The sequence below is a fragment of the Capricornis sumatraensis genome, chromosome 16 (assembly GCF_032405125.1).
Source record: "Capricornis sumatraensis isolate serow.1 chromosome 16, serow.2, whole genome shotgun sequence".
Taxonomy (NCBI): domain Eukaryota; kingdom Metazoa; phylum Chordata; class Mammalia; order Artiodactyla; family Bovidae; genus Capricornis; species Capricornis sumatraensis.
Genome location: NC_091084.1, coordinates 18,920,331 through 18,944,316, shown reverse-complemented (window position 1 = coordinate 18,944,316; position 23,986 = coordinate 18,920,331). Strand labels below are relative to the sequence as shown.

General features: G+C 39.6%; 1 protein-coding gene across 2 annotated transcripts in view; it reads left to right on the top strand.

Annotated features, from left to right (window-relative positions):
- Positions 1-23,986, top strand: part of ALKBH8 (alkB homolog 8, tRNA methyltransferase) — a 124,484-nt gene that overhangs the window by 51,307 nt on the left and 49,191 nt on the right. For both annotated transcript variants that reach the window (XM_068989074.1, XM_068989075.1), the window contains one exon: positions 10,806-10,912. In XM_068989074.1, coding sequence (XP_068845175.1) covers positions 10,806-10,912 — 107 coding nt within the window. The remainder of the gene's footprint in view (positions 1-10,805; positions 10,913-23,986) is intronic.

The window sequence follows — 23,986 nt, the reverse complement described above, 5'->3', positions numbered from 1 at the left end:
CTGTATTTTTTTTGTAAGTAATTTGTTTCAGTCTCGTATCTGTGCAGTTGTGTTTGTCTCTTCTTTTTTTTTTCTCCTTTTCTACTTCTCAGGGTAAAACAATAATCCGAGTTCTTGTTCATGGAGCCAAAGAATGAACTTTACAAACATGCCAATAGTCCCATAGGCAGAGTATTATTTTAAAGGAGAGAGAAATATAAAGTTCCCAGCATAGACACTGAGAGGGGGTGAAGTGCCCCTAAAGGGGGGCGATTATAGCAGTTTATATCTTTACCAGTATTGATCTGTTCGTTTTTGGTTGGCTTACATTCCCAATGTATATAATTTCTGACCAATTAGTTTGAAAGTCCCTATGTCCAGATTGTCATTTTTATGACTTAAAAAAAAATCCTTCTGTCCTTGAGTTTTCTTAGACATTGAATCACTATCCTGTGACTTTTTCTCATGACCCCAGGCCATCATTTAAGGACTGGATAAGGACTAGAAGTATGGGCTAAGAGTTAATGGTCCATCTAGTGTTTTCCTATCTGATAAGTTAGTCAACAGTTACTGATTGTTCTGTCTTGAGTCTGGATATTTTATGACCCTCCATGCCAGGGAGACTTTCCTCTGAATGCCTGGAATCTGGAGCAACAAGTATAGCTTTAAGTCAGTGGAGCAAAATGTTTATATGGGAGAAGGAGTTGAAGTTAAAAAAATGAACTGAGGTCCTGGCCCTACAGTGACTGCCTAACAATTTCTGCCTCACAAATATGGCAGACATGGCCATGATGAGGTATATGGAATCCTTTGTGTGCTGTTTAAAATAAAAAGCAACTTACTTCCAGCAAACTTACTTACAGGTTGTTACTGAACCAAATTTGTATCTGCTTGCCTGCAAAGGGTAAAGCCAATCTGCTGACACTGTATTGTGGTGAGGAAGAGTGCAGCATTTTTTCTAAAGGCATCAATACAAGGATGGGTGGCTTATGCTCTAAAACCCTGAAGTCTTCAAAGAGTATCAGAAAAGCTTTTTAAAAGGCAAGGTGAGGGAGGGGAGTGTCCCAGGGTATGTGATCAGCTCTTGCACAGTTCTCTGATTGATGATAATCAGTCTTTAGGAACCAGAAGTTGGGGAGCTACATGCTAATAGTCATCAAGTAGTTAATTTCTTCCTTTTGTGGTGGTTTTAGCATCTAAAAAACTCAGGAAATATGTGTCAGATACTACTACCTAGGTACTATTGAGAGGAGTTAAACAGAGGCTACAGGAAGAGGTCTGTCCCAGGAAAGCCCAATAGGGTCCTGCCCAGTTGCAATTTGAATCCTATGGAAAAGTTAGTGCAACTACAGAAGATTTATATTTGGCAGGCTGCTTTGTAGTCTGCTAAATTCTCAGGCATGAAATAATTTTCTCCAGCTAAATATATCCTCTCAGTTTTCTTCATTCTCTATGAGTCACACATCATTCTTTATGTCTTATTGTCTCTTGTTGATATATCCTTAAGAGTTTCAAAAGGTTAAAGGTCTCAGCCTATTTTTAACCGATAAGGATCAGGATTAAATTTGTCTTCTTTCTCAGAAGTGCTCCCAGTAGTGTTATATGTTTTCATTTTCCTGTTTAGCCAGCGTGGAGGAGATCAGTGTCATGTACTTTTCGGTTATGCATCTGTCAACTTAAAAAATATTCACAACCTATAAGTTGAGCGTTATGTTTTATTCTGTGGGAATTTTTAGGACTTCAAGTCTGGGAGACAGCATCTCAAGTAACCCTGAGAGAATTGGTCTGAGGAGGTGAAAGGAGGAGTGAAGTTTTGTAGCAAAAGACAGTAGTCTGAACATCAAAAGATTGTTAATAGAAAGAAAACCAGATATCCCAAGTTAAGGAATTTAATGCTTTTCTGTGTATGGGAAGATGCAAGTGTCTGGGCTCACTGAAATCATTCCTGTAATATGCATCCCTGGGGTCAGTGTCCTGAGTTTTTTCACATCCTGAACTTCCTTGGGGCTCATTGTAGGGAGTGGTTGCAGTCTGATGGCTGCTAGATCACAGGTTTCTTCTCCTTTCTGAGTGCCCCCAGAGCTTACCAGCCCACATTGTTATTATTCAGTTGCTAAGAGATGTCTGACTTTTTGTGACCCATGGACTGCAGCACACCAGGTTTCTCTGTCCTCCAGTATTTCCCATAGTTTGCTCAGATTCATGTCCATTGAGTTGGTGATGCTTTATAACCACCTCATCCTTTGTCATCCCCTTCTGTCTTCAATCTTTCCAGCATCAGGGTCTTTTCTAATGAGTCACTGCAATTGCTGATGACTGTGACATCCTTGTTTACTGATTCAGCAGGAAATATTTCATTTCTCACATCTTATCTTTACTTCAGTAAACACTTGATAACTATGTCTGTAGTTTCCTTTCTGTTGTATTTGGTTGTGTTAAAGGTTTTATAAGAGCAGAATGTCTAGGGTTTTTTGTGTTTTTTTTGCACTAAATATTATCCTTAATCTTGCCCTACTGTTGCAGGAGAAGCAGGTGTGAAAGAATAGTCATGTCCCAGGTCTTGGGTGAGTTCCTGGGATGGCTCCCAAGTGAGGATTCTTGGCTTCATGTGGAAAAGAATTCTAGAGTAAGCCATAATAAAGTAAAAGATCTCTTAGAGAGATATACATTCCGTAGACAGAAGGCGAGAACGAGATTTCAGGCTGTGGGGTGTTTAGTTTATGGGCTGGGTAATTACATATGCTAAGAAGTAGGAGGACTGTTGTAACTGTTTGAGAGAAGGGGCAGAAGTTTCTAGGAAGTGGGCCACAGCCCACTTTTTGTCCTTTTATGGTCAGCCTGGGATGTCATGGTGTCTGAGAATGTGTCATTTAGCATGCTAATGCATTGCAGTAAAAGTATAATAAGGCTCAAGTGCTTTTGTAATTCGAATCTTCAGCCATCTTGGGCCACATTGGTTATAACCAGTTTTGTTGTATCCTCAATGGCTGTGTCATTGTTACAGTGATTGTGTCCTGTTGCGTTTCTTCCTGTCTCATCATGAGCTTGCTGCGAACTTGATCTTTATTGACTCTGAAAATAAAATATGTAAAACCAAAAAGAATAATTGGGAAAACTTCCAGTGGAGCAAAGCTGTTACAGGGCAGAATGATTCAGCAGTTGCTGGCAAGGATTGTTGATTGTGAATCGTTAATAAACATTTGAAAAAGTCTTTTTTGTTGTTGTTGTTCTTTAACAAGCAATGTTTTCAGGAAAATATTATAGATTTTATAATATTTCCTCCCTATTGTTTGACCTGAGACCATGACAGGGAGGGAACACAGCCCCGCCCATCAACAGAAAATTGGCTTAAAGATTTACTGAGCATGGCCCTGCCCATGAGAACAAGACCCAGTTTCCCCCACAGTCAGTCTCTCTGATCAGGAAGCTTTGATAAGCCTCTTATCCTTATCCATCAGGTGACTGACAGAATGAAAACCAGAATCACAGAAAACTAATCAAACTGATCACATGGACCACAGCCTTGTCTAACTCAGTGAAACTATGAGCAGTGCCGTGTAGGGCCATCCAAGACAGACAGTTCATGGTAGAGAGTTTTGACAAAACATGGTCCACTGGAGAAGGCATTGGCAAACCACTTCAGTATTCTTGCCTTGAGAACCCCGTGAAAAGTATGAAAAGGCAAAAAGACAAGACACTGACAGATTAGCTCCCCAGGTTGGTAGGTGCCCAATGTTACTGGAGAAGAGTGGAGAAATGACTCCAGAAAGAACAAAGAGATGGAGCCAAAGCAAAAACAGCACCCAGTTGTGGATGTGACTGGTGATGGAAGTAAAGTCTGATGATGTAAAAAACAATATTGCATAGGAACCTGGAGTGTTAGGTCCATGAATCAAGGTAAATTACAAGAGGTCAGACAGGAGTTGGCAAGAGTGAACATTGACTTTAGGAATCAGTGAATTCAAATGGACTGGAATGGACGAATTTAACTCAGAAGAATCCCTTAGAAGAAATGGAATAGCCTCATAGTCAACAAATGAGTCTGAAATTCAGTACGTGGGTGCAATCTCAAAAACAACAGAATGATCTCTGTTCGTTTCCAAGGCAAACCATTCAATATCACAGTAATCCAAGTCCATGCCCCAACCGGTAGTGCTGAAGAAGCTGAAGTTGAATGGTTCTGTGAAGACCTACAATACCTTCTAGAACTAACAACCAAAAAAGATATTCTTTTCATTAGAGGAGACTGGAATGCAAAATGAGGAAGTCAATAGATACCTGGAGTAACAGGCATGTTTGGCCTCGGAGTACAAAATGAAGCAGGACAAAGGCTAACAGAGTTTTGACAAGAGAACACACTGGTCATAGCAAGCACTCTCTTCCAACAACACAAGAGACGACTCTACACATGGACATCACCAGGTGGTCAATACCAAAATCAGATTGATTATATTCTTTGCAGCCAAAGATGGAGAAGCTCTAGTCAGCAAAAACAAGAATGGGAGCTGACTGTGACTCAGATCATGAACTCCTTATTGCAAAGTTCAGACTTGAAGAAAGTATGGAAAACCACTACATCATTCAGGTATGACCTAAATTAAATCCCTTATGATTATACAGTGGAAGTGATAACTAGGTTAAAGGGATTAGACCTGGTAGAGTGCTTGAGGAACTATGGATGGAGGTTCATGACATTGTACAGGAGGCAGTAATCAAGACCATCCCCAAGAAAAAGAAATGCAAAAAGGCAAAAGGGTTGTCCGAGGAGGCCTTACAAATAGCTGAGAAAAGAAGAGAAGCAACAGTCAAAGGAGAAAAGGAAAGATATACCCATTTGAATGCAGAGTTCCAAAGAATAGGAAGGAGAGACAAGAAAGCCTTCCTCAGTGATCAATGCAAAGAAATAGAGGAAAACAATAGAATGGGAAAGACTAGAGATCTCTTCAAGAAAATTAGAGATACCAAGGGAAAGTTTCATGCAAAGATGTGTTCAATAAAGGACAGAAATGGTATGGACCTAACAGAAGCAGAAGATATTAAGAGAAGAGGTGGCAAGAATACACAGAAAACTATACAAAAAGCTCTTCATGACCCAGATAACCAGGATGATATGATCACTCACCTAGAGCCAGACATCCTGAAATGTGAAGTCAAGTGGGCCTTAGGAAGCATCACTACAAACAAAGCTAGTGGAGGTGATGGAATCTCAGTTGAGCTATTTCATATCCTAAAAGACGATGCTGTGAAAGTGCTGCGCTCAATATGTCAGTAAATTTGGAAAACTCAACAGTGTTCACAGGACTGGGTAAGGTCAGTTTTCATTCCAATCCCAAAGAAAGGCAATGCCAAAGAATGTTCAAACTACTGTACAATTGGACTCATCTCACACGCTAGCAAAGTAATGCTCCAAATTCTTCCAGCCAGGCTTCAACAGTATGTGAACCGTGAACTCCTGTATGTTCAGGCTGGATTTAGAAAAGGCAGAGGAACCAGAGATCAAATTGTGAACTTCTGTTGGATCATCACAAAAGCAAGAGAGTTCCAGAAAAAATCTATTTCTTTATTGACTACGCCCAAGGCTTTGACTCTGTGGTTTACAACAAACTGTGGAAAATTCTTCAAGAGACAGGAATACCAGACCACCTTACTTGCCTCCTGAGAAATATGTATGCAGTTCAAGAAGCAACAATTAGAACTGGAAATGGAACAAAAGACTGGTTCCAAATTGGGAAAGGAGCATGTCAATGCTGTATTTTGTCACCTTCCTTATTATTTAACTTCTGTGCAGAGTACATCATGGGAAATGCCTGGCTGGATGTAGCACAAGCTGGAATCACGATTGCTGGGAGAAATATCAATAATTTCATACACAGATAACACCACCCTCATGGCAGAAAGAGAAGAAGAACTAAAGAGTCTCTTGATGAAAATGAAAGAGGAGAGTGAAAAACCCGACTTAAAGCTCAGCATTCAGAAAACTAAGATCATGGCATCCAGTCCCATCTCTTCATGGCAAATAGATGGGGAGACAATGGAAACAGTGACAGACTTAATTTTGGGGGCTCCAAAATCACTGCAGATGGTTACTGTAGCCATCAAATTAAAAGATACTTGTTCCTTGGAAGAAAAACTATGACCAATGTAGACAGCATATTAGAAAGCAGAGATTAGTTTGCCAAGAAAGGTCCATCTAGTCAAAGCTATGGTTTCTCCTTTTGTCATGTATGGATGTGAAAGTTGGACTATAAAGAAAGCAGAGTGGATAAGAATTGATGCTTTTGAACTCTCATGTTGGAGAAGACTCTTGAGATTCCCTTGGACTGCAAGGAGATCAAACCAGTAAGTTCTAAGGCAAATCGGTCCTGAATATTCATTGGAAGGATGATGCTGAAGCTGAAACTCCAATACTTTGGCCACCTGATGCAAAGAACTGACTCATTTGAAAAGACCCTGATGCTGGGAAAGATTGAGGGCAGGAGGAGAAGGGGTCGACAGAGGATGAAATGGTTGGATGGCATCACTGACTCGATGGACATGAGTTTGAGCCAGCTCTGGGAGTTGGTGATGGACAGGGAGGCCTGGGGTTCTTCAGTCCTTGGGTTTGCAGAGTCAGACGTAACTGAGCGATTGAACTGAAGTGATAACACTGTAGAGTCTGAGTCTAGTACTTGATGATATTTTCTCATCAAGCGTTTTCACCCAGATTGATTTCATTCCTTTGAGTCATAGCTGATCATCTCTAATGAAGGAATTAATGTTTATGTGTGCTCAGTGCTCAGTTGTGTCTGACTCTTTGCCACCATTTGGACTGTAGCCCTCCAGGCTCCTCTCTAGGGGTTTTTCAGGCAAGAATACTGGAGTTGGTTTCCATTTCCTCCTCCAGGGATCCTCCCAACCCAGGGATTCGACCCAGGGATGGAACCTACATCTCCTGTGTCTCCTGCAGTGCAGGTAGATTCTTTACCACTGAGCCAAATTAATAATAATCTATTATTGTTTCTTTTTTGTGGACCTTAGTGTTTATTCAGAAAATTAAAGCCTATATGTATGTTTGCTTAAAAATGGGCTACAGTGGTACTTTCTCCCCTTTTTTCAACATTTAGTAATGAAATTTTTTAGACAGAAAAGTTGATCATATTATATAGTAAATCTGTTTAAATTCACCACCTAGATACTACAGTTAACATTTTAATATATCTCCTTTATTAAATGTCTGTTCATCTATTGATCCTCAGTCTGTTGGCCCATCTTCTTTTAGTTATACATTTCAGGGAAGTTGCAGGTTTTAGTACGTTTCATGTCCAAAACATAATTTATCTATAGTGTTTTTAAAATAGAATGCTTTTGGAGTGTGGAGAATGCTTTATGGACTGTTTGGAATTATGTGTCATCATTTGGAACAGGTAATTGGAAAACTAAGTCTATCATCATACTTTATTTTCCATACTTAGTTTGAAAGGGCATATTAGAAAGTGAAAAAGACAGAGTTTTTTAGACCAGTATTATTGTTGTTCAGTCGCTCACTCATTTACGACTCTTTGCAACCCCATGGACTAACATGCCAGAGTTCCCTGTCCTTCACTATTTCCTGGAGTTTGCTCAGACTCATGTCCTTTGAGTCAGTGATGCCATCCAAGTGTCTCATCCTCTGTCACCCCCTTCTCTTCCTGCCTTCAATCTTTCCCAGTGTCAATGTCTTTTCCAATAAGTTGGCTCTTTTCATCAAGTGGTCAAAGTGTTGGAGCTTCAGCTTCAGCATCAGTCCTTCCAGTAAATACTCAGGACTGATTTCCTTTAGGATTGAGTGGTTTGATCTCTTTGTTGTCCAAGGGACTCTCAGGAGTCTTCTCAGCACCACAGATTCAAAAGCATTGATTCTTTGGCACTCAGCCTTCCTTATGGTCCAACTCTGACATCCATACATGACTACTGGAAAAACCATAGGTTTGACTATATGGACCTTTGTTGGCAAAGTGATGACTCTGCTTTTTAATATGCTGTCTAGGTTGGTCATAACTTTTCTTTCAAGGAGCCAAGTGTCTTTTAATTTCATGATAGTGATCACTGCCTTCAGTGATTTTGGAGCCCAAGAAAATAAATTCTGTCACTGTTTTCATTTTTTCCCTATCTGCTTGCCATGAAGCGATGGGACTGGATGCCATGATCTTCGTTTTCTGTTTTTCTTTTAGATATTAGATTTTTGAATGTTGAATTTTAAGCCAGCTTTCTCACTCTCCTCTTTCACACTTCATCAAGAGGCTCATTAATTTTTCTTCACTTTCTGCCATTAGGGTGGTGTCATCAGCATATCTGAAGTTATTGATATTCCTCCCAGAAATCTTGATTCCAGCTTAGGCTTCATCCAGCCCAGCATTTTGCATGATGTACTCTGCATAGAAGTTAAATAAGCTGGTGACAGTATACAGCCTTGACATACTCCTTTCCCAATTTGGAACCAGTTCGTTTTTCCATGTCCGGTTGGTTCTAACTATTGCTTCTTGACCCACATACAGGTTTCACAGGAGGCCAGTAGGATGGTCTGGTTTTCACATCTCTTTAAGAATTTTCCACATGTTGTTGTGGAAAGTCAAAGGCTTTAGCATAGTCAATGAAGCAGAAGTAGATGTTTTTCTGAAATTCCCTTGCTTTTTCTATGATCCAGTGGTTGTTGGCAATTTGATCTCTGGTTCGTCTGCCTTTTCTAAATCCAGCTTGTACATCTGGAAGTTCTTGGTTCACATACTGTTGAAGCCTAGCTTGAAGGATTTTGAGCATGATCTTGCTAGCATGTGAAGTGAGTGCAACTGTGCAGAAGGGCAAGCCCTTCTTTGGGATTAGAATGAAAACTGACCTTTTCCAGTCCTGTGGCCACTGCTGAGTTTTCCAAATTTGTTGGCATATGGAGTGCAGCACTTTAACAGTATCATCTTTTAGGATTTGAATTAGCTCAACTGGAATTCCATCACCTCCCCTAGCTTTGTTTGTAGTGATGCTTCCTAAGGACTGCTTGACTTCATGCTCCAGGATGTCTGGCTGTTGGTGATTAATCAAACCATCGTGGTTATCTGGATCATTAAGACTTTCTTGTACAGTTCTTCTGTGTTTTCTTGCTACCTCATCTCAATATCTTCTGCTTCTATTAGATCCATACCATTTTTGTCCTTTATTGTGCCCATCTTTGCATGAAATGTTACCTTTGTATCTCTAATTTTCTTGAAAAGATCTCTAGTCTTTCCCATTCCATTGTTTTCCCCTGTTTCTTTGCACTGATCACTTAAAAAGGCTTTCTTATCTCTGTGTGCTGTTCTTTGAAACACTACATTCAGATGCGTGTATCTTTCCTTTTCTCTTTTGTCTTTCATTTCTCTACTTTTCTCAGCTATTTGTAAGGCCTCCTCAGACAACCATTTTTGCTTTTTGCATTTCTTTTTCTTGGGGTTGGTTACTGCTGTACAGTGTTACGAACCTCCATCCATAGTTTTTCAGGCACTCTGTTTACCAGGTCTAATCCCTTGAATCTATTTGTCACTTCTACTGTATAGTCATAAGGTATTTGACTTAGGTCATACCTGAATGGCCTGGTGGTTTTCCCTGTTTTCTTCAATTTAAGTCTGAATTTTGCAATAAGGATCAATATAATTCTATATAATTTATGAAGAATTTTCATGTATATCATCTGTTTTACCCAATATCATTATTATTATTATTAGGTATTAGTTACTGAATGCTTGCTTTGGTGCCTGGTGCTGTCCTAAATTTACCTTTGATGAAGGTATTATGCTAAATAATGTTCATCCCACTGATACTTAGTTGGCATATTTATTTTTCACATGGATTGATTTGTTCGCTTAAATTTTTTTTAGCCCTTTGATGTGCCTTTTTAAAATTCACATTTGGAGATTTCCCTTGTGGTCCCATGGCTAAGATGGTGCTCCAAATTCAAGAGGCCCAGGTTCAATCCCTGGTCAGAAAACTAGATCCCATGTGCTGCAACCAAGACCCAGTGCAGCCAAATAAATAAATGAATAAATAAGAAAATATTTAAGTCTAAAATGTGTTACTTTAAAGGAAAAATGAATTATATGAAAACCTGCATCTAATAGTTACTTCTCTTTAAATTGTTAATATTCTAAAATGGGCTTCCCACATGGCACTGGTGATAAAGAACCCACCTGCCAGTGCAGGAGATATAAGAGATACAGGTTCAGTTCCTAGGTCAGGAAGATCCTCTGGAGGAAGGAATGGCAACCCACTGCAGTATTCTTGCCTGGAGAATCCCATGGACAAAGGAACCTGGCAGGCTACAGTCCAGAGAGTCACAAAAAGTTGGACATGACTGAAGTGACTTTGCATGCCTGCACATGAATAATAATATCTACTGTTTTTGTGTTTACAATGTATCAGATACTATGACAATCCTATAAGAGTTGAGGAAACTGGACACAGAGGTGTTAAATGAGTTGTCCTGAATCATATGGCCAGTAAGTGAAAAAGCCAAGATATGAATGTTTCAGGTTCTAAGTCCTTGAATTTGACTACTAATGTTTTTCATAGTATGAATGCTTCTCTGACCACCTGCATCACAATTTCCTTAGGTAATTGTTAGAAATGCAGATTCCTGAGCATTACTGTAGACCTACTTTTAGTCATTCAGTTGATTCTTATGTGCACTGAAGTTTGAGAGCCACTGTGCTATGCGCTCCTCTAAGCATTTCCATGTTTTAATCTCTATTAGCTTAAAAAGATAGAATCAATGAATTACTCTTATTTTTGGAGTGTATGACTTTTTGGTTGATTGATCTTCATGCTTTTGTCTGTATTTCAAGATTGTCATGGATTTTAAGCACCCAGATGGTATGACAGTGCCAGTTATGCTGCCTTGTCGGAGTTTGCTGGTGATGACAGGAGAATCTAGATACCTTTGGACCCATGGGTATGTACTAAGACGACCCAGATGACAGGATACCTTTTGCCTTGTGAGAGTCTCATTCTTTTCTGAGCCGCCAGAACCATGCCTCAGGCTTGCATATTGAAGCTTGCACATGTCCTGGCTTCCCCAGGGACATCTATGGCTTTTTAAAAAACTCTTTATTTTGAAAAAATTTCAGATTTAAAGAAAAATTGTAAGCATAATATGGTGAATTCCCTTCACCTTTCACATAGGTTTACCAATTGTGAATATTTTGCTGTTTTCATTGCTGCCAAAATCTTGTCTCTGTGTCCACTGATGCTGCACAGAAATATGAAGAAAGAGTTTGGAAGAAATAGAAATTTGGCTTTAATCCTCTGCTTGATGTAGTGGTGCACACCTGTAGTCCCAGCTTTGGGACTCTGCGGCAGGAGGATTGCTTGAGTCTCAGGAGTTCTAGGCTGTAGTACGCTATGCTGATCAGGTGTCTGCACTAAGTTTGGCATAATTTTTTCTCTAATGTGTTATTGTTATTATTATTTTTGCTCAATTGTTGAGAGGAAGTTGCAGCTATGATGACCTTTTATCTTTACATGGTTCATTGCATATTTTTAAAGAGCAGGAACATTTTCTTTATTAGGGGTTGGCAAACTGTGGCTCATGAGCCAACTTCAACCCTTATTTTTACACAGCTCTTGATCTAAAAGTGGTTTTACATTTTTAAAGTATTGTAAAGAACAAAAACAAAAAAGAATATGTGATAGAGACTATAGATCGCCTTCTATGCCTGAAATACATACTATCTGGTCTTGTCACAGAAAAACTTTTTCAGCCCCTTGTTCTACGAAACTGCAGTGTGTGCCTCAAATTCAGGAAGTCCAACATTGATCAAATGCTCTTACCATGCTCATACAGTCCATCTTGAAAGTTTGCTAGTTGCACTTTATACTACTGTCAAAGCAAACCAGACTTTGACAGTAGTTAAAGCAACAAAAACAGATTTTACTCAGGAACTCTTGGAATAAAGGAAGAGAGTATAGCGGTGGACTCAATTTCAAATGTAATAAGGAAAAATGGAGATTTATAGGCAGAGAGCCCGGGCTTGAGGGTGGGGCAGTGTGCATGGGTAGAATATTACTAACATCAGTAGGAAGGGAGAATTCTGGCTACAATAGGATTCTTCCTGAAGGCATGCCACAGTGATCAAACATCACCTGGGGGAAAGATAGGTGTAAGGAGTTTGGTCAGTTACCAAGGATGATCATATAATGGAGGATAGTGGATTGTGGCTAAACTGTGACTTAACAGGATTCTTGCTAAAATAGGGCACTAGACATGCCCAGAAGAAGGCAATGACACCCCACTCCAGTACTCTTGCCTGGAAGATCCCATGGATGGAGGAGCCTGGTGGGCTGCAGTCCATGCGGTCGCTAAGAGTCGGACACGACTGAAGTGACTTAGCAGCAGCAGCAACAGACATGCCTAAGGACAGGTCCTATTTGGGCTCAGAGTCAGTTTAGTTCAGTAGCTCAGTCATGTCCAGCACTTTGCGACCCCATGGACTGCAGCATGCCAGGCTTCCCTGTCCATCACCAACTCCCAGAGCTTGCTCAAACTCATGTGCATCAAGTCAGTGCATCTGGTCCTCTGTCGTCCCTTTCTCCTCCTGCCTTCAATCTTTCCCAGCATCAGCATCTTTTCCAATGAGTCAGTGCTTCGCATAAGGTGCCAAAGTATTGTAGTTTCAGCTTCAGCATCAGTCCTTCCAATGAATATTCAGGACTGGTTTCCTTTAGGATTGACTGGTTTGATCTCCTTGCAGTCCAAGGGACTCTCAAGAGTCTTCTCCAACACTACAGTTCGAAAGCATCATTTCTTTGGCATTCAGCCTTCTTTATGGTCCAACTCTCACACCCATACATGACTATTGGAAAAACTATAGATTTGACTATATGGACCTTTGTTGGTGAAGTAATGTCTCTGCTTTTTAATATGCTGTCTAGGCTTGTCATAACTTTTCTTTCAAGGAGTAAGTATCTTTAAATTTAATGGCTGCAGTCACCATCTGCAGTAATTCTGGAGCCTAAGAAAATAAAGTCTGTCACTGTTTGCATTGTTTCCCCATCTATTTGCTATGAAGTGATGGGATCAGATGCCATGATCCTAGTTTTTTTGAATGTTGAATTTTAAGCCAGGTTTTTCATTCTCCTCTCTCAACTTCATCAAAAGGCTCTTTAGTTCTTCTCTTTCTGCCATAAGGGTGGTGTCATCTGCATATCAGAGGTTATTGATATTTTCCTGGAAAACTTGATTCCAGCTTGTGCTTCATTCTTCCAGCCCAGAGTTTTGCATGATGTACTCTGCATATGAGTTAAATAAGCAAGGTGATAATATACAACCTTGACGTACTCCTTTCCCAATTTTGAACCAGTCGGTTTTTCCATATCTGGTTCTAAGTGTTGCTTCTTGACCTGCGTACAGATTTCTCTGGTGGTCGGTAAGGTGGTCTGGTGGTCTGGGCTCAGAGTAACCTGCCGAAAGTTTGGTTGAGAAGAGTCTGTCAGTACCTCATGGTAAGTTTTCCATCTGATCTAGGATTTGATCCATGATCCTGCATTACATTTAGTTGTCAACTCTCTTTAGCCTTCTTTAATTTGAAGCAGTTTTTCAACTTTTCTTTGTCTTGTTGACATTTACACTTTTAAGAATGCCGGTTGTTTTACATAATGACCCTGAATTATTTTTTTTATTGAATCTAATGCAAATGAAATGCGTTTTTAACTCTTGGCAGGAATAAATCCTCAGCCTTTTGAGGTGGAAGCATCATTCTGCTAAAATTTACATATATTGTCACTTAAAATACTGCTGAATTCTGAACTTAATAGTGCTGCCCTGGTTGGAGACTTTTTTTGACTCATTTTTTAAAAATTCAGAGAAATGAGCATTTAAATGAGTTTGTAACCTGTCCTAAATGAACCATAAAAACAGATAGCCTGATTTTGTGCACTAAAGATTAAATTTGCCTGATTTTTTTTTTCACAGCCATTTAAAATATTTTTTCACTTTCAGCAATTGAAAATGGTGATTTGATCCAACAGTTTAAAGTGTTCCTGTAATTTTGAAAATACTAAAGGCAAACGAGAAAAGGAAATAAATACTCATCTGAATGCAGAGTTCCAAAGAATAGCAAGGAGAGGTAAAGAAGCCTTCCTCAGCAATCAATGCAAAGAAATAGAAGAAAACAATGGGAAAGACTAGAGATCTTTTTAAGAATATTAGAGATACAAAGGTAATATTTCATGCAAAGATGGGCACAATAAAGGACAGAAACAGTATGGACCTAGCAGAAGCAGAAGATATTAAGCAAAGGTGGTTAGAATACACAGAAGTATACAAAAAAGATCTTGATGATCCAGATAACCAGGGTGGTGTGATCACTCACCTAGAGCCAGGCATCTTGGAGTATGAAATCAAGCGGGCCTTAGGAAGCATCACTATAAACAAAGCTAGTGGAGGTGATGGAATTTTAGCTAAGCTATTTCAAATCCTGAAAGATGATGCTGTTAAAGTGCTGCAATCCATATGCCAGCAAATTTGGAAAACTCAGCAGTGACCATAGGACTGTAAATGGTCAGTTTTCATTCCAATCCCAAAGAAGAGCAATGCCAAGAATGTTTAACCTACTGCACAGTTGCACTCACTTCACATGCTAACAAGGTCATGCTCAAAATCCTTCAAGCTAGGCTTCAACAGTATGTGAACCAAGACCTTCCAGATGTTCAAGCTGGATTTAGAAAAGGCAGAGGAACCAGAGATCAAATTGCCAGATCCTTTGGATCATAGAGCAAGAGAGTTCTAGAAAAACATCTACTTCTGCTTTATTGTCAGTGCTAAAGCCTTTGACTGTGTGGATCACAACAACCTGTGGAAACTGTTAAAGAGATGGGAATACCAGACCACATTACCTGCCTCCTGAGAAATCTCTATGCAGGTCAAGAAGGACATGGAACAATAGACTGGTTCCAGATTGGGAAAGGAGTATGTCAAGATGGTACATTGTTACCCTGCTTATTTAACTTATATGCAGAGTACCCATGCATAATGCCTGGCTGGATGAAGCACAAGGTGGAATCAGGGTTTCTGGGAAAAATATCAATAACCTCAGAAATACAGATGATACCAGCCTTATTGCAGAAAGTGAAGAAGAACTAAAGAGCCTCTTGATGAAGTGTGAAAGAGGAGAGTGAAAAAGTTGGCTTAAAACTCAACATTCAAAAAACGAAGATCATGGCATCCAGTCCCATCACTTCATGGCAAATAGCTGGGTAAACAATGGAAACAGTGACAGACTCTATCTTCTTGGGCTCCAAATCACTACAGATGGTGACTGCAGCCATTAAATTAAGAGACACTTGTTCCTTGGAAGAAAAGCTATGACAAACCTAGACAGCATATTAAAAAGCAGAGACATTACTTCACTGACAAAGGTCTGTCTAGTCAAAGCTATAGTTTTTCCAGTAGTCATGTATAGATATGAGAGTTGGACCATAAAGAAAGCTGAGTGTCAAAGAATTGATCCTTTTGAACTGTGGCATTAGAGAAGACCCTTGAGAGTCCCTTGGACAGCAAAGAGATCAAACCAATCACTCCTAAAGTATATCAGGCCCGAATATTCATTGGAAGGACTGATGCTGAAGGTGAAGCTCCAATACTTTGGCCATTTGATGTGAAGAACTGACTCACTGAAAAGACCCTCATGATGGGAAAGATTGCAGACAGGAGGAGAAGGAGATGGCAGAGGATAAGATGGTTGGATGGCATCACCAACTTGAGGGACATGGATTTGAGCAAGCTCTGGGAGTTGATGACAAATGGAATGCTGGTGTGCTGCAGTATATGTGGTTGCAAAGAGTCAGACATGACTGAAAGACTGAACTAACTGAGCATTTGTATTTTTCAGAAAATTTCAAGATTTTTCTGATATGCATCTGGATTTTAAAAATTGATTACAAATTTTTCTATTAGATCCTAGTTTTGGTCATATAGAGTTCTGTTGTTTTTCTGTTGACCAATCATGATACAATAGTATTAAGTAAGTAATAGTTACAGAATCACAAAAGTAAAAGATGTATATCAGTTTTCACAATCAATAGCCAGACAAGAAATAAAAGTTGCACTTGCAAACCATAATGCAAACATGATTAACTTAACAATTTAAATAATTGCATCCAATTTGGGAGGGTCAAGCAGAATGATGTGATACATGGAATTGTATACATGCACATGTTTTCATCCACCCAGCCAGTCTATATCTTTTGGTTGGTGCATTTAATCCATTTACATTTAAGATATGTATCAATGTGTATGATCCTATTACCATTTTCCTAATTGTTTTGGGATTACTTTCTGCAGGTCTTTTCCTTCTCTTGTGTTTTCTTCCTAGAGAAATTCCTTTAGTGTTTGTTGTAAAGCTGGTTTGGTGGTGCTGAATTCTCTTAACTGTTACTTGTCTGGAAAGTTTTGATTTCTCCATCAAATCTGAAGGAGAGTTTTGCTGGGTAGAGTATTCTTGGTTGTAGGTTCTTTCCTTTCATCACTTTAAATTGGGTTGTAGAGTTTCTATTGAGGAATCAGTTGGTAGCCTGATGGGAGTTCCCTAGTATGTTATTTGTTGTTTTATTAATCTGTCTTTAATGTTTGTCCATTTGATTACTGTGTGTCTCGGTGTTTTCCTCCTTGGGTTTATCCTGCCTGTGTGTGTGTGTATGTATGTGTGTGTTAAGAAAAAAGAGAGAAGAAGGGAGAAAAGTGAAGGAAAGAGACAGTGATGGGAACAGAGAGAGACTGACCAAACAAATGGTGTGTCAACTATTGGAAGGTTCCTTGGAATCTGAGTGGAAGGGAGAATTAATCAAAGAAGCACACTTAGTGTACTAAAAATACATATAAACTCTAGAAATAAACTTTGATTAAAAATATTTTGATCTGTGCTAAAAAAGCACTAGAAAGCACCACTGAAGAAGATTGATTCACATATCCAGTTCAAACACTTTTTGTGTGTGTGTGTGTGGCTTCACTGGGTCTTTGTTGCTTTTTGTGCAGACTTTCTTTAGTTGTGGAGAGTGGGATCTCCTCTTTGTTGCAGTGCTTGGACTATTCATTGTGGTGGTTTTTCTTATTGCAGAGCACAGGCTCTAGGTGTGCAGGATTCAGTATTTGAAACGTGGGCTTCAGTAGTTGTGACACACAGGCTCAGTAGTTGTGGCACATGGGCCTAGTTGCTCTGAGGCATGTAGAATCCTCCCGTACCAGGTATCGAACCTGTGTCTACTGCACTGGCAGGTGGAGTCCCATTCACTATGCCACCAGGGAAGTCCCCAAACACTTTTAATTGGATATAGTTAAGTTTACTGTTCTAGTTACTATGCACTAAAGCAGAGATGGCAGACTGGCAGAACATGAGAATATAGCAGTCAAACTGTTTAGCTAGGGCACTGGTAGTCAACACTGTAGAATTTTTAAAAAATGATTGTATATGAGTATCAGCAGCTTTTACAGGATTCTGAATTTTCAGCTTCTTTTGAAAATTGACAACATCTGAAAACATTAGACCACAGTATCTTTTGACAGCAGTAGCTGAGACTATCAATGGCCTTCTTTAGGTGCAACTATATTTTCAGGTTCTCTAGGGTTCCTACTGCTTTCTATGATTGCCTGCAGTATGACTGAGTATCTGTTGTCATTCATCACTGTGCTCATACTAATGTCTTTATCTTATAACAGACTTAAATGAAAATTATTTCTTAAACATATCTGTTTTAGAAGTGGGGGGGAAAGCTAGAAGGAATAGGAATGTGTGTTTTAAGAAAAATGGAAGACAATGCTTAATTTTTTTGAAATGAAGACAGTTCCTGTGTATTTAATGGCAAACAGTGTATTTCTAAAGTCTACCTGCTTCACTCATTTATGTTATTAGACTAGCCTTGGGTTCAGTTAGTTCATGAATCTGTGTGAGCTCTTCTTTTAAATTATTTTTTGAGCCCTTTGTGCTAGATACTATCTGAAAGCTTTAGATACATTAACTCATGTAACTGATATAATCACAGTGGAAAATTTTTTTCATGGTTTTGCCCACATTTTTAAAGGAAATTGGAGCATAAAGAGGTTCCATAACTTGTACAAAGTTGTGAAACGAGTCAAGGGCAGAGACAAGATCAGAGTCTGCCTTCAGGAACTATGCTCTTAACCATACTGTTACAACTAAATTCGTTTGCTCCCTTTCATCTGAATTTATGCAGGTGCCTTGTAGCCTTCACACTTTTGTCAACTCTTAGTGGAATAAATTTCCTTTTCCTTTCAATTCACTTCTTTTTAACATATAGCTCAACTTATTTGTTTGTTTGTTTCCTTTATAATATATAAAGTTTTTTCTGGTGACAATAGCCTGAAATAATTTCTCCCTTAACTCCTAAAGACTGTGTTGTCTCCTACTGGCTTGTGCTATCTTTTCTATCGTATTGAACTATTATTTAAATTTATAATAATGTTTTTATCTTTTTATTTAATGTTTTCCTAACTAGATTTTAATTTGAGTACAGGGAAAAAAAGATGTTCAGAGATATTTAAATAATTATTTTTAACATATAGATTGCCTCTTCCCAAAAGTCTGAGATTGGTTCCAAAAGCAGTAAGTACTGCTTGACTTCTGCCTAAGATTTAACTCTAGGCAACTGAAATAATTGACTTCAGAGAGCCATCAGTTCAGTTCAGTTCAGTCACTCAAGTCGTGTCCGACTCTTTGTGACCTCATGAATCGCAGCACACCAGGCCTCCCTGTCCATCACTAACTCCCGGAGTTCACTCAGACTCACGTCCATCCAGTCAGTAATGCCATCAAGTCATCTCATCCTCAGTCGTCCCCTTCTTCTCCTGCCCCCAATCCCTCCCAACATCAGAGTCTTTTCCAATGAGTCAGCTCTTCACATGAGGTGGCCAAAGTACTGGAATTTCAGCTTTAGCATCATTCCTTCCAAAGAAATCCCAGGGTTGATCTCCTTTAGAATGGACTGGTTGGATCTCCTTGCAGTCCAGGAGACTCTCAAGAGTCTTCTCTAACACCACAGTTCAAAAGCATCAATTCTTCGGCACTCAGCTTTCTTTATAGTCCAACTCTCACATCCATCCATGGCCACTGGAAAAACCATAACCTTGACTAGACAGACCTTAGTTGGCAAAGTAATGTCTCTGGTTTTCAATATGCTATCTAGGTCGGTCATAACTGTTCTTCCAAGGAGTAAGCGTCTTTTAATTTCATGGCTGCAGTCACCATCCGCAGTGTAAAGTCTAACACTGTTTCCACTGTTTACCCATCTATTTCCCATGAAGTGATGGGACCGGATGCCATGATCTTTGTTTTCTGAATGTTGAGCTTTAAGCCAACTTTTTCACTCTCCTCTTTCACTTTCAAGAGGCTTTTTAGTTTCTCTTCACTTTCTGCCATAAGGGTGGTGTCATCTGCATATCTGAGGTTATTGATATTTCTCCTGGCAATCTTGATCCCAGCTTGTACTTCTTCCAGCCCAGCATTTCTCATGATATACTCTGCATATAAGTTAAATAAGCAGGATGACAATATACAGCCTTGACGTACTCTTTTTCCTATTTGGAACCAGTCTGTTGTTCCATGTCCAGTTCTAACTGTTGCTTCCTGACCTGCATACAGATTTCTCAAGAGGCAGGTCAGGTGGTCTGGTATTCCCATCTCTTCCAGAATTTTCCACAGTTTATTATGATCGACACAGTCAAAGGCTTTGGCATAGTCCATAAAGCAGAAATAGATGTTTTTCTGGAACTCTCTTACTTTTGTGATGATCCAGTGGATGTTGGCAATTTGGTCTCTGGTTACTCTGGCTTTTCTAAAACCAGCTTGAACGTCTGGAAGATCATGGTTCACGTATTGCTGAAGCCTGGCTAGGAGAATTTTGCACTTTACTAGTGTGTGAGATGAGTACAATTGTGTGGTAGTTTGAGCATTCTTTGGCATTGCCTTTCTTTGTGATTGGAATGAAAACTGACTGTTTCCAGTCCTGTGGCCACTGCTGAGTTTTCCAAATTTGCTGACATATTGAGTGCAGCACTTTCACAGCATGATCTTTCAGGATTTGAAATAGCTCCACTGGAATTCCATCACTTCCACTAGCTTTGTTCGTAGTGATGCTTTCTAAAGCCCACTTGACTTCACATTGCGGGATGTCTGGCTCTAGGTGAGTGATCACACCATCGTGATTATCTGGGTCATGAAGATCTCTTTTGTACAGTTCTTCTGTGTATTCTTTCCACTTCTTAATATTTTCTGCTTCTGTTAGGTCCATTCCATTTCTGTCCTTTATGGAGCCCATCTTTGCATGAAATGTTCCCTTGGTATCTCTAATTTTCTTGAAGAGGATCTCTAGTCTTTCCCATTCTATTGTTTTCCTCTATTTCTTTGCATTGATCGCTGAGGAAGGCTTTCTTATGTCTTCTTGCTATGCTTTGGAACTCTGCATTCAGATGCTTATATCTTTCCTTTTTGTCCTTTGCTTTTCACTTCTCTTCTTTACACAGCTATTTGTAAGGCCTCTGCAGACAGCCATTTTGCTTTTTTGCATTTCTTTTTCTTTGGGATGGTCTTGATCCCTGTCTCCTGTACAGTGTCACAAACCTCATTCCAAAGTTCATCAGGCACTCTATCTATCAGATCTAGGCCCTTGAATCTATTTCTCACTTCCACTGTGTAATCATAAGGGATTTGATGTAGGTCATACCTAAATGGTCTAGCGGTTTTCCCTACTTTCTTCAATTTAAGTCTAAATTTGGCAATAAGGAGTTCATGATCTGAGCCACAGTCAGCTCCTGGTCTTGTTTTTGTTGACTGTATAGAGCTTCTCCATCTTTGGCTGCAAAGAATATAATCAATCTGATTTCGGTGTTGACCATCTGGTGATGTCCATGTGTAGAGTCTTCTCTTGTGTTGTTGGAAGAAGGTGTTTGCTATGAGCAGTGCATTTTCTTGGCAAAACTCTATTAGTCTTTGCCCTGCTTCATTCCGCATTCCAAGGCCAAATTTGCCTGTTACTCCAGGTGTTTCTTGACTTCCTCCTTTTGCATTCCAGTCCCCTATAATGAAAAGGACATCTTTTTGGAGTGTTAGTTCTAAAAGGTCTTGGAGGTCTTCATAGAACTGTTCAACTTTAGCTTCTTCAGTGTTACTGGTTGGGGCATAGACTTGGATTACCGTGATATTGAATGGTTTGCCTTGGAAATGAACAGAGATCATTCTGTCGTTTGTGAGACTGCATCCAAGTACTGCATTTCGGACTCTTTTGTTGACCATGATGGCTACTCCATTTCTTCTGAGGGACTCCTGCTCACAGTAGTAGATATAATGGTCATCTGAGTTAAATTCATCCATTCCAGTCCATTTTAGTTCGCTGATTCCTAGAATGTCGACGTTCACTCTTGCCATCTGCTGTTTGACCACTTCCAATTTGCCTTGATTCATGGACCTGACATTCCAGGTTCCTGTGCAATATTGTTCTTTACAGCATCGGACATTGCTTCTATCACCAGTCACATCCACAGTTGGGTATTGTTTTTGCTTTGGCTCCATCCCTTCATTCTTTCTGGAGTTATTTCTCCAGTGATCTCCAGTAGCATATTGGGCACCTACTGACCTGGGGAGTTCCTCTTTCAGTATCCTATCATTTTACCTTTTCATCCTGTTCATGGGGTTCTCAAGGCAAGAATACTGAAGTGGTTTGCCATTCTCTTCTCCAGCTATTTGGTACCTAAGAGAGAATTGCTAATATGAGTTTCAAGATATTCATTGTTATAAAATAACTTAATTTTGTTCTTTATTCAGTATTTTAGTTTTAATCATTTTCAGCTATCAGAGTAACAGTCATATAATTTCAGGGACTGTTTGTTTTTCTTCTAAACAATTGCCTTTAGCATGAACTCTTTTAAATGAGCTGTTCTTACAACTTGTTTTATGAAGCTGGCACTATCCTGACAGCAAAATTTGTCAAGGACATTACAAAAAAGGAAATTGCAGACCAATATCTCTCAGAGATCGTAAAAGTTTGCGACAAATTATCAGAAAATTCAAAGCTGAAATATATAAAAATGAAAATGCATCAAGACTAAGTGGAATTTATCCCAGAGTTGCAAGATTGGTTTAACAGTTGGAAGTCAAAGAATAAAAGAGAAAAAATAATCATCTTGATTGATGCAGAAAATATATTTTGACAGAATTTAGCATCCACTCATGGTAAAAACTTGGCAAACCAGATAAGAAGGAAAGTTCTTAAGTGTGATTAAAGAGCATCTGTGAAAAACCCATGGGCAGTATCACAGTTAATAATAAAATATTGAATGCTTTTTCCTAAAATTTTGAAAAGGCTGGGATTTTACTCTCATCACTTCTATTTAATATTATATTGGATGTCTTAGTATAATAATACAAGAGAAAGCAATAAAAATCATATGTGGATTGAGGGCTTCTGGTTTAAGATGGTGGAATGGAAGGGTGTGTACTGATCTCCTCCTGCAAGAGCACCAAAATTGCAACTGTTTTGAATTCTTGAACAGCCATCGACAGGAGGATGTTGAAACCCATCAAAAAAAGATACCCTACGTTCTGGGAAGAAGCCACAGTGAGATAGTAGGAGGAATGCAATTGCAATAAAATCCAATCCCATACCCACTGAGTGGGCAACCCACAAAATAGAGCACAGTAACACTGAAGAAGTTCTCCGACTGTTGTGAAGGTTCTGAGCCCCATGACAGGCTTTCCAGCTTGGGGATCTAGCAAAGAATGGGAATCCCCAGGGAATCTGACCTTAAGGCCAGCAGAATTTGATTATATGACTTCCACAGGACTGGAGGAAACAGAGACTCTACTCTTTGAGGGCACAAAGTTTTGCTTGCACCAAGACCCAAGGGAAAGGAGGAGTGACCTCACAGGAGACTGAGCCAGATCTACCTGCTAGTGTTAGGCAGTCTCCTGTGGAGGCATGGGTGAGCAAGGGCTTGCCGCAAGGATAGGGGCACTGGCAGCAGCAGTCCTGGAAGATGCCCCTTGGTGTAAGCCCTCTTGGAGGTCACCATTAACCCTAACTTAGAGTTCATAGACCCCAGAGTGGGTTACCTCAGGCCAAACAATCAACAGGGAGGGAGCAAAACCCCACCCATCAGCAGATAATTGGATTCTAGCTTTACTGAGCAAAGCCCTGCCCACCAGAGGAAGACCCAGTTTTCCCCACCCAGTCCCTCCATCAGGAATCTTAAATAAGCCACACTTAGCATTATCTACTAGAGGACAGATAAAAGAAGAGAGAAGAACCACAGACTCAAAGGCATCACAGAAAGTTAATCAGGATGAAAAGCAGAAAGTTATGTCCCATGTGAAGGGACGAGATAAAACGCCTCAAAAAACTAAATGAAGTGGAGATAGGAAACCTTCCAGAAAAAGAAATCAGAATAAAGATAGTGAAGATGATTCAGGATCTTGGTAACAAAATGGAGAAGATGTAAGAAGTGTTTATCAAAGACCTAGAAGCACTAAAGAACAAGCAGACAGAAATGAACAATACACTAGAAGGAATCAATAGCAGAATAACTGAGACAGAAGAATGCGCAAGCGATCTGGAGAACAAAATGGTATAAATCACTGCCACAGAACAGAATATAGGGGGAAAAAAATGAAGACAGTCTAAGAGACTTCTGGGACAATGTTAAATGCATGAACATTTGCATTATAGGGGGAGTCCCAGAAGGAGAAGAGAGAGAAAGGACCAGAGATAATATTTGAAGCGATAATAGCTGAAAACTTCCCCAATATGGGAAAGGAAACAGTCAGCCAAGTCCAGGAAGCACAGAGAGTCCAGGAAGAATAAACCCAAAGAGGAACACACCAAGAAACACAGTAATCAAACTGACAAAAGTTAAAGACAAAGAAAATATTAAAGCAACAAGGGAAAAAAATGACAACATACAAGGGAACTTCCATAAAGTTATCTGCTGATTTCTCAACAGAAATGCTACAAGCCAGAAGGAAAT